This window comes from Astatotilapia calliptera, chromosome 19 (genome assembly GCF_964374335.1).
Source record: "Astatotilapia calliptera chromosome 19, fAstCal68.1, whole genome shotgun sequence".
Lineage (NCBI taxonomy): Eukaryota > Metazoa > Chordata > Actinopteri > Cichliformes > Cichlidae > Astatotilapia > Astatotilapia calliptera.
In genome coordinates, this window is record NC_137440.1 from 31062285 (window position 1) to 31072436 (window position 10152).

At 41.6% G+C, this 10152-nt stretch overlaps 1 protein-coding gene across 1 annotated transcript; it reads left to right on the forward strand.

Moving 5' to 3' along the window:
* The first annotated feature begins 930 nt into the window (after positions 1–930).
* LOC113011942 (zinc finger FYVE domain-containing protein 1-like) lies at positions 931–10106 on the forward strand. Its single transcript, XM_026151822.2, has 11 exons — positions 931–2452; positions 2542–3046; positions 4017–4231; positions 4345–4451; positions 4553–4661; positions 4785–4882; positions 5063–5180; positions 5286–5456; positions 5671–5851; positions 5971–6084; positions 7968–10106. Exons 1-11 carry the CDS (start codon positions 1943–1945, stop codon positions 8198–8200), a joined length of 2361 nt encoding a protein of 786 aa, XP_026007607.1. The 5' UTR covers positions 931–1942; the 3' UTR covers positions 8201–10106.
* The last annotated feature ends 46 nt before the right edge of the window (positions 10107–10152 follow it).

Consider the following 10152-nt stretch of genomic DNA (forward strand, 5'->3'; position numbering starts at 1 on the left):
AGCCTGCTCCCCCAGCATGCAACAGCATAGAGGATCGCACTGGCCACCACAGACTCGTAGAAAATCCTCAGCATTTTCTGGCAGATGTTGAAGGACCTCAGTCGCCTCAAAAAATAGAGACGACTCTGGCCCTTCCTGTAAAGTGCTGTGGTGTTTTTAGCCCAGTCCAGTTTATTGTCAATGTGTACTCCAAGGTATTTATAGTCCTCCACAATGTCAACACTGAGCCCCTGGATTGAAACAGGGGTCAAGTGTTTCCTGGTCTTCCTGAAGTCCACGATCAGTTCCTTGGTCTTTGCCACGTTGAGCTGCAGATGATTCTGCTCACACCACGTGACAAAGGAGTCGACCACAGCCCGGTACTCTGTCTCATCATCCCTGCTGATGCATCCAACCACCGCAGAGTCATCAGAAAACTTCTGAAGATGGCAGGTCTCTGTGCAGTGGCTGAAGTCTGTGGTGTAGAGGGTGAAGAGGAAGGGGGAGAGGACAGTCCCCTGTGGTGCCCCTGTGTTGCTAATCACCTTGTCAGACACACACTGTGGGAGACGTACATATTGTGGTCTTCCTGTCAGGTAATCAACAATCCAGGACACCAGAGAAGCATCCACCTGCATCGCTGCTAACTTATCACCCAGGAGGGTCGGCCTGATGGTGTTGAAAGCACTGGAAAAGTCAAAAAACATGACCCTCACAGTGCTCGCCGGCTATATTATATTATATTATATTATATTATATTATATTATATTATATTATATTATATTATATTATATTATATTATATTATATTATATTATATTATATTATATTATACAAAAAATTCAAAAAGAAACGTTTTAATATGTGAGCTTTTAGGAGTTGCACAGAATGTAAACAGAGCAAACTATTAGCAAGAACTACGTTTCCCATGATGCAACGTGGCGTCACCCTGCTCTGACCCTGTGACTGAAAATAATCTGATCAGCTGATCTGACCTGGCAACAAAATAACGTAGCTAGAGAAATCTATCAGGGAGGGGGGCTGAAGAACAAAACAATGACACTGCTTGGAAGAATTTAAATACAGTAACTCTTCTAAAGACTTTTAAAACCGAATCGCGCCGATTTCCCTCCCGGTGTTTAGTGAAAGAGCCCACAGATATTCGAGCTTTTGACATCGACTAGCTGTTGTTTGTTGATATGTTGTTGCTGTTTAGTTGACAGACTGGAGGCTAGCTGCTTGCTTGGACGGCTGTGAGCTGTGGTGGTTTGCTGGCTCGCTAATTGCAGCTTTTGTTTGAGGTGGGGGGAAAAGTTGAAATTGTCCGGCTAAAGTAGCTAGCTCTAAGCTAGCTGTTCACATTTGGTTGCCAAGTAATTTACTGAATTTGCAAGGTATAGACCCACAGAGGGTCAGCTTGCTAGTTAGCCTGTTGTTAGCATTAACATTTGCTCATTTTTGTTTTGGTATTTTTTTTCCCCAAGGAGGGTTCTTTGTGTCGTTAGGTACTGGTTACCTGTACACACTTATGTGTTACCTAACTGTTTCTTTCTTGCCTTAGATATATATTTTAGGTAATATTGCTGCTAAATGCTAACTTTAATGCATGAACAAGCTAACAGGATCAAAGGATATTAAACGTTACTGAAGAAGACGACGGTTTTTACTTCACTGCCTTTGTTAGGTGCACTAAATGGCATTAGATCAACCCGTTTAGGTGTCTGAATTTCATACCGCTAAAACTAATTTGATCACTTACATCAGTGTTTAAACTTTGTATTAAATCAGTGTGATAGCTGCCCTGTTATCATGCAGCTGTCTTAAGTTTATTTCATTGTATTTGAGTTTTTCAGTATTACTGCACTGTGCATTTTTCATTAACTGCTATTGGAAGTAGCTGGTGCTGTTGTCAAAGCTGTTCCAATAAGCGCCAGTCTGTATTCAAGCTCACTCCTTAAGAAACGATGAATGGGTATGGCTCATCTTCAGAAAAGGGAGTCAATACTAGTCTGATATGTCAGGAGAGTTATTCCTGTGGTGGCTCTGAGGAGGCGGCATTTGAGTGTGTTGATTGCAAAAGCCTGCAGTGTGTTCGCTGTGAGCTCGACCTCCATAGTCATGACCGGCTAAAGAACCACAAGCGGGTCCAGCTAGGTCCTGGACATGTCCCATACTGTGACAACTGTAAAGGAGGTAGTGGGGATAGTGGCACGCGCCATCGGTCTGTGGTCCGTTGCCAGAACTGCAAAGTTAACCTGTGTCAGGACTGTCAGAAACGTACCCACAGTGGAGGCAACAAGAAGAAACACCAGCTTACACATTATCCTCCACCACCCAAACCTGCAGAAGGCAACTCTGTCCAAACATCTGCCCAGCCTGCTGTCTGTATAGCCGATGAGACCAAATCTCAGAAGGCTAAACTTCTGGAGAAGGTATCAAGCTTTCTTCTGGTTGATGAGAATGAGGAAATGCAGGTAAGTTGTGCAAGTGGGCATTAAATAGGACTGTATTCCATTTTCTTTGTTTATGCTTTAAAGTTTTTACACTTGTTGTTTGTCCTAAGATAAAAGATGAAGCTTCCTTCATGAAGAGCCTCAGCTGCTCGCCCGACCAGCTGCTGAAGGTGGTGTCCATCTTTGGTAACACTGGAGAGGGCAAATCTCACACCTTAAACCACACGTTCTTCATGGGCAGAGAGGTGTTCAAGACTTCTCCTGCACAAGAGTCATGCACAGTGGGAGTGTGGGCAGCATTTGATCCCATCCATAAATTAGTGGTCATTGATACAGAGGGGCTGCTTGGGAACAGTTCCAAACAAGGCCAGAGAACACGTCTCTTACTCAAGGTGCTCGCCATCTCTGACCTCATCATCTACCGCACCCATGCTGACCGTCTCCACGATGACCTCTTCAAGTTCCTCGGAGATGCTTCAGACGCATATTTGAAGCATTTCACCAAGGAATTGAAGGCAACGACAGCACGCTGTGGCCTGGATGTTCCACTGTCCACCCTGGGTCCCGCTGTAGTCATCTTCCATGAAACAGTCCACACTAAGTTGCTGGGTTCAGGTAAAACACCTCCTCCTGTTAAAGGGTGCAATGCAATAACTTAAACCTTTTTAAAAATAACTTTATTTAACATTTTCACTCTGACACTCTGAATATACAGTAGTTATGGATCATTGCATCAAAGGACTACAAGTGGCCCCTTTAAAGTCAACTGAGGGTTAAGCATTGCATATAATTTGGGGTTTAGCAAATATTAGCCTTCTATCCCTGTTATCTGGAGGTCGAAATCAGCTTTCCAACTTTAGTTAAATCTGGAAATGATAAAGAAATGTACATTTATAGCTGTAGTCACACCAGTTTTTACACATTTACATCTAGTTTTAACACCAGGTATTGTACATTATTGGGAATCATTATTTGAATTTGTCTAAACTCTAATAGTATGATGTGTTTTCCAGTCCTCAGTATCTACTGGTTTGTGTTCCTCTCGCTCTGGTATAATAATCAGCTTGCAGAGACTTGCAATTTGCTCAAGTTAGATAAGCCCTTTTACTGAGGAAGACTGCCTGTTTTTACCATAGTCTCATATCTTTCATACTCTTTCTTTAAAAAAAAAATCCTGTTTGTCTGGCAGCTTTTGCATTCAGAATTGTGATTTGAATTCACCGTTGTGCCAAACACATTTTGCTTTTCCAAGATGAGCTCTAAAAAATCTCCACAGGTTCCTCCTGTTCAGGGTTTATTTCTTCATTTCTATTCGTGTTTATTTCAGGTATTACATTATATGTGGTATACCTTGCTTACCATATATTGCTCTTTGGTAGATGCAGGCCATTTTATTACCCACTCTGTTTTTTTGGAATGAAAGGCACATTTGTATTTCTTATAAGGCAAATATTGTCTATTTCCCCTCACATGTCACATGCATTCTTTCAAGCACACTATTTTAAGAACTGTCGATAAATGCTAAATATATTTGCAGTATATTTTAGCTGATGTTAATAATCATTAAATTTTTGTCCTGTTGTAGATAAGTCATTCGAGTCAGTAGATCGGCTGCTGTTGGAGCGCTTCAGGAAGCTTTCACGCTTTCCAGAGGCCTTTAGTTCTGTCCACTACTGGGGTACGCAGACTCTCAGTCCTCCTACTGACTTTCGCGGCCTACAGAATAAACTGGAGCAGCTCCTGGATAACAACGCCACCCGTTCTCCACGCACACCTGTGGTCATCTTCAAAGCCCTGCAGGTAGGGCTGCATTTAGAAGTCTGCTTGTTTCTGCATCACATGGAAATGCATTTTTGAATTGGTCTGACAGCAGTTTATGGATTAATATCTGCTGATCTTTAATTTCCCTGCAGGCACTGAGCGAGCGCTTCAGTGGGGAAATCGCAGGTGAGCTGGTAGCACACAGTTGCTTCTTTCCTGATGAATACTTCACCTGCTCTAGCCTGTGCCTCAGTTGTGGGTAAGTATTTCTTGCCAGTCTTTTTTTTTTTTTAATCATTTTTGCTTCAGTCTTTTTCTGTTTTTGCTGTTTTACATTCTGTGTTAATACGATTACCTCAGCTCTGGCTGCAAGAACAGCATGAACCACTTAGGAGAGGGAGTGCGCCATGAGGCGAAGCATCGCTGTCGTTATTCTGCTCAGTATGATAATCGCATTTACACCTGTAAAGTAAGTGTGGTGACTCAGCTTTGACTTTTAGCTTTCTCTGTTTTGACCATAACACTGTAATTACTTCTGTGTCATTGCCAAAGAGCCTTAAATTGAAATCATTTATGTTGTGCATCAAATCAGGCTTGCTATGAAGGAGGAAAAGAAGTGATAGTAGTCCCAAAGACCTCAGCCTCCTCGGATTCTCCATGGATGGGCCTCGCAAAGTATGCCTGGTCTGGGTAAGTAGTAAGGAAATGACCTGCGAGGGCATCTGTACCTAGGCTTTGGTTAACATCATTTTAAAGCTCTGGCCTAAAATTAAATTCTTCTTGTCACTCCAACATGCATGCTCCACATCAGATTACATACCAGATTATTGTCACAAAAAATGAGTTTCATTTTTTTAAATATATGTTCAGGTATGTTATTGAATGTCCCAACTGTGGAGTGATCTATCGAAGCCGACAGTACTGGTATGGAAATCAGGATCCTGTTGATACAGTTGTCCGCACCGAGATCCAACATGTTTGGCCGGGAGTAAGTGACGCCAAGTATTTAATTTATTTATCAGATGCAGACTATATTTCACTGATTTGCACAGACCTTAATTATGGCTACAGATAACCTGTCTGTTTCTTGCAGTCGGATGGCTTTTTAAAGGACAACAGCAATGCTGCACAGCGGCTTCTGGATGGAGTCAACCTAGTGGCCCAGTCTGTGTCAGAGCTCAGTGTCAAACCCGCCAAGGCCGTCACCTCTTGGCTGACAGATCAGATCGCCCCAGCCTACTGGAAACCCAACTCCCTCATCTTGGTGAGTGACACACACAGCCCCATCCTTTGCCACCAGCTACCAACGGCCAAGTCAACACTTTCATGTTCACAAGGATGTTTACTGTCTGCGGTGTGCCTATTACACAATCTACATTTGCACGTCTCATGATGAAACTTGGATTCGTGTTGCATCCGCACTCTTTTAGCTCTTGCTCAATACAACACGGACTGTGATTATTTTTCTCTCATGCAAGGTGTGCCACAAGTGTCACACAGTCTTCCAGGATAACGACACCAAGCATCACTGCCGTGCCTGCGGGGAGGGCTTCTGTGATGGCTGCTCTTCCAAAGCTGCACCCGTCCCCGAGAGAGGCTGGGGTCTTGCCCCTGTCAGAGTGTGTGATGTCTGCTTTGAGCAGAGATCTTCATATGCAGGTACACACACTCTAAATAATGTCAGATCTCCTCTGTTTTTCTCAAACCTCTGTTATGCTGCCATTTAACATCTATGAGCATGGCTTTAGTAAGGGTCTTTTTTTTTTAAATTTATCCAGAACTACTTGAAGCAGAGCAAGAAGAGGAAGAAGGTGGAACGCTTGCTAGGAAGGTTGGAGAAGCTGTCACCAACACATTCGGAGTCGTGGTCACTGCTATTGACATCCCACTAGGTGAATGTTTCCCCGAAACAAAACCTAAAGGGGAAGGGTTATGCAACCTAAACAAATGACCCAGTAAATGGTAGTACACCAGAGCGATGCCCTCTTGTGGCGGAGGCCCATTCTGCTTAATTTCAGTTAAAAAGAAATGAAGTCTTTTCCCTTTATTTATGTCATACTGGAGTCTCGCCAGGAATATGAGATGCCCTAATGGCCTAGTTTTAACATAACATGTACTGCTATGAAAAGCAGGTCTCTATGCCGCAAATCAAGGAAACAGTTGAGCCATCTGAAGTGTTTTAAGTTAATGGCAGTAAAATGATTACATTTATATGGAGATTGCATTTTCCTGTAACTAGTTCCTCTTGCCAGCAAAAAATATTTATAAGCTAAAAAACTGAAACCCTCCCACACACACTGGCCACCGAACCTAAAAACGCCTTGGACACTCTGTTCAGGACATATCTGTGGCAACACCTCCATGCAGAAGTGCTCTCCCATCTAATGTTTAACACTGCCAGTGTTTCAGTTCTTGTATCTACCAGATGTCTTTAGTGCAGCAATGTGATCGATGACCAGTTATATTGTTCTTTTTGTTTATGAGACTTTGCCAGGCTTGTGAGTCTCCTTTGCTTTGTACTTGTTTAATATTGATGTTAGGTTGCCTACACAGCATACATCTGTGAGAATTCCTCAGTGATCGTTTAACTACTCGGGATCAATCATTTCTGTACCCTTTGAACTAACCTCCAGGATGCACTTTGGCCAGTGGATATGAGAAAAAGCTTTTGTTAAGTGTGTTTGTTAAGCCAGTGTGACAGGATTCTGCCAGGATTATCCAACAGAAAGAACAAGTTCTGCTTTATAAGAAGAGAGTGTCAACTTTTGTACTTTTTCAGTTAGGCCACAAACTTATTCAGATTTCTTTATTAGCATTCAAAACCAAAGTATTTGTGTAATCCAAACACAAGTTAAATATTTATAGATGTGAAGATACTATATATATACCTGCAGGTCTAAATTTACTGGTAAAGGGCATAGATAATTATGCTTTGGACCACATGATATCTCGCTGAAGATATCTCCATATCTGTGACTACCCCAAAAATACCACAGAGTGACGTCCTCTCCAATCACAACAAAATTAGCCAACTTACTTTTAAACCCAGCTCTTGTTTCTGTGTTCCCGTCACAACTTGAAACAGGGCTGCACTTCAGGTAGTACTGGGGAAAGCTAAACATGGGGAAAGCTCAAAAGATTTAAGCCGTTTTAAATTTACAGGACTGAAAGGAATAATTTAAAGGAGATTAATGTGAGTGTTTACTGACCACTTGCTCATCACCCAACAGAAATTCAGGGAAAACATTAAAAGAAGGCGACTGGGACTAACCCCATATAAAACATTATGTTTTACTAAAATTTTTGTATGAATTAATCATGGGTATAATTAGATCAAATTAGAGAGCATTCATCAGCTGGATCTGTTGACATAGTTTATGGGGAACTTCCAGTGTTGCCAACAGATATCCAGGCCAGGACTGCTCAGTCAGCTCTGACCAGCTGTTCAGTGTTGGAGAATGCAAAAAAATAATGGATAACGATTGGATGAATGTTTTCAAGAATGCAGACTGCATGTAGCCTAGATCTGAGATTGGTCAGTATTACTATAACAAGACTACAAGTGAAAATTTGAAAGAATTTGGTCCCACAGTTTTTGTCCCTTGCCTACATATTCTACATATTCATATGCAGATATCGTTTTACAGACAATTATTGCGTGACAGAGATTCTATTAGGTTATATTGCAGTATAAACTTAAGCGAACAGGATGTGGTGTCATATAAAGTTTCCAGACCTGTGAGTGTGGCGCATTTATTTTCCACCCTCCTTTTAGGCCTAGTGAAAGACGCAGCTCGTCCTGCCTACTGGGTTCCTGACCAGGACATCCTGTCGTGCCACAACTGCCAGCGCGAGTTCACTGCCAAGCTGTCCAAGCACCACTGCCGCGCCTGTGGCCAAGGAGTGTGCGACGACTGCTCCCCCGAGCGCCGAGCCGTTCCATCGCGTGGCTGGGACCACCCTGTGCGCGTGTGCACCAGCTGCAACCAGAAACCCGGAGAACTTTAACAGGGACTGCTTTCCTTCCTCAGAACACCGTATTGAACCGCTCACTAACTCAGCAGCCTGTCTCTGCTAAAGTATACCTCTCTTGCTCTACCGATTCTGTCTCGTATCAGTGGAAGGGAAATTTTTAGGCATATATGTAGGACATTTAGCAGATTTGGGATTTCAGCGTTCCCGTGGCCTTTGTAGAACAGCCAGAACGTGTGAGCTACTCGACTCGAGTGTGAAACCTGCGTTTCTACTCTGATCATCCGCGGTGTCAATGTTTTGATTCTTATTGACACGAATCCCTAATTTTACATGTAATAAGGCTGTCGAGCTATTTTTCTACTGTCAGAAAATATAACGAAAAACATAATTTAAATAATAATAATAGCTAGTTGAGAATGCTGGATGGGTTGGTGTGATTAGTTTCCAGCAATTCCTGTTATTGAGCATTTTCTCTGATGTCATACACGTAATGGCAAAGAGATATTTTAAACATATGCAGCTGACTGCAGGTTCCTTTGCATGCATGTACTGCAACATTTTAGTTTTTGCACTACGCCTTGTTCAGCTGTTATAGGCTGTTGCTTACCATGGCCAAAAAGCCAGATATCCAGGTGACAAAGCGGTCGCTGCAAACTCAGTTGAAATCTACCGCAGGAGGTCTTGAGTTTGGATATCTGGCGTGCCAAAAATCATTCAGGTCACTGTGTCTGTCCTGGTATTTTATCATGTAATATGTGGTCGTATGAAGACGTAGAACTATGTTAGAGGAAATGTTGAAAGTTATTTAAGTATCGACAATTGAAAAAAATATATATATTAGCACTCTGGCATGCATGACAGTGTGAGAGATCATGGCCTTTAATTTGTTCAGAGGACGGTCTCTGAATAAACCTCACTATCTCTTTTACTTAGCGGCATTTCAGTGTTCTTATGTTACAACATGTACTTCATGTTCAAAATGTTTTTATTGACAACTTTTGTTTGAATTATTATATAAATATTTAATATTTGCAGTTCCTGCCTGCGTTGCATATGGATGTTGTCTTTCAGAACTCAAAGATACACAAATAGTCTTCAAACTGGTTTTACTTATTCCACTCATGCCTCCAGGTCGCTGTAGATGCAGTCTGTCATGATAAAGCCTCTTGACAAAGCACAATGGTATTTTTGTTCTGCTTATAATGACTTGTTTTTTCTGTTACTTTACATCCGTTATTGAAAACTGTTTGCTTTAGCTTTTTTTTGGTTGACATCATTCACTGTATGTATATTTATAGACTTTGTAGTGACACTTTGTGAACCACCCTTTTTCTGTCTTGTTTGTTTTTGTGTTTCAGCGTTACGCAGAAATACTAATGCTCGAATGTGTCGAAGGCGAGACGTCGGCCCATATGTAGCGACTGAGAGCTTTAATTGTGTCTTTCATCATTAACTAGTTTTGTTTTATTGAGTATTGAGACCATTATCATATAAAGCACATGGCGATGCCTTTTAGACGTATGCTAATATTTCATTGTCAAAAAAAAGCAACAAGGAAAAAAAGGGGTTTGTCGATTGTATGCTTTGTAGATAAAGTTAATTCTCCCTATTGGAAACTAACTTGAAGAAATGGTGGAAGATTTGCATAAGATTAAAGTTGTATCAGCTCCCGTCTGTTAAAACATAATCTGCAACTGCCTCCATGTCTTAAGTGTGTGTGTGTGTGTGGGGTTTAAATCTCCCTGTGTCAAACCACTTACTGTACTGTATGTGGGAGGAATAGATCGTGTGCAACATCCTTGTGTTATGAGCCTTGCTTTCATTCCCTCCAGCACTGCAGTTTCAGATAAACGAGAGAAAAAAATCAAGTAATACTTGCTTGGTGCTTATTGATAATAATAAATGATTTATAATTATTTTAATAAATAATTAAACCCAAGCTTCCATGTTGATATTCTGTGCCAATACACTGCATGGTATCAGTG

Bases quoted from the DNA above. Each gene is read 5' to 3' on its own strand.
- LOC113011942 (XM_026151822.2), top strand. From the start codon at position 1,943: ATGAATGGGTATGGCTCATCTTCAGAAAAGGGAGTCAATACTAGTCTG. The intron at 2,453-2,541 runs GTAAGTTGTGCA...GTTTGTCCTAAG, and splicing joins ATGAGAATGAGGAAATGCAG to ATAAAAGATGAAGCTTCCTT. The intron at 4,232-4,344 runs GTAGGGCTGCAT...ATTTCCCTGCAG, and splicing joins TCATCTTCAAAGCCCTGCAG to GCACTGAGCGAGCGCTTCAG.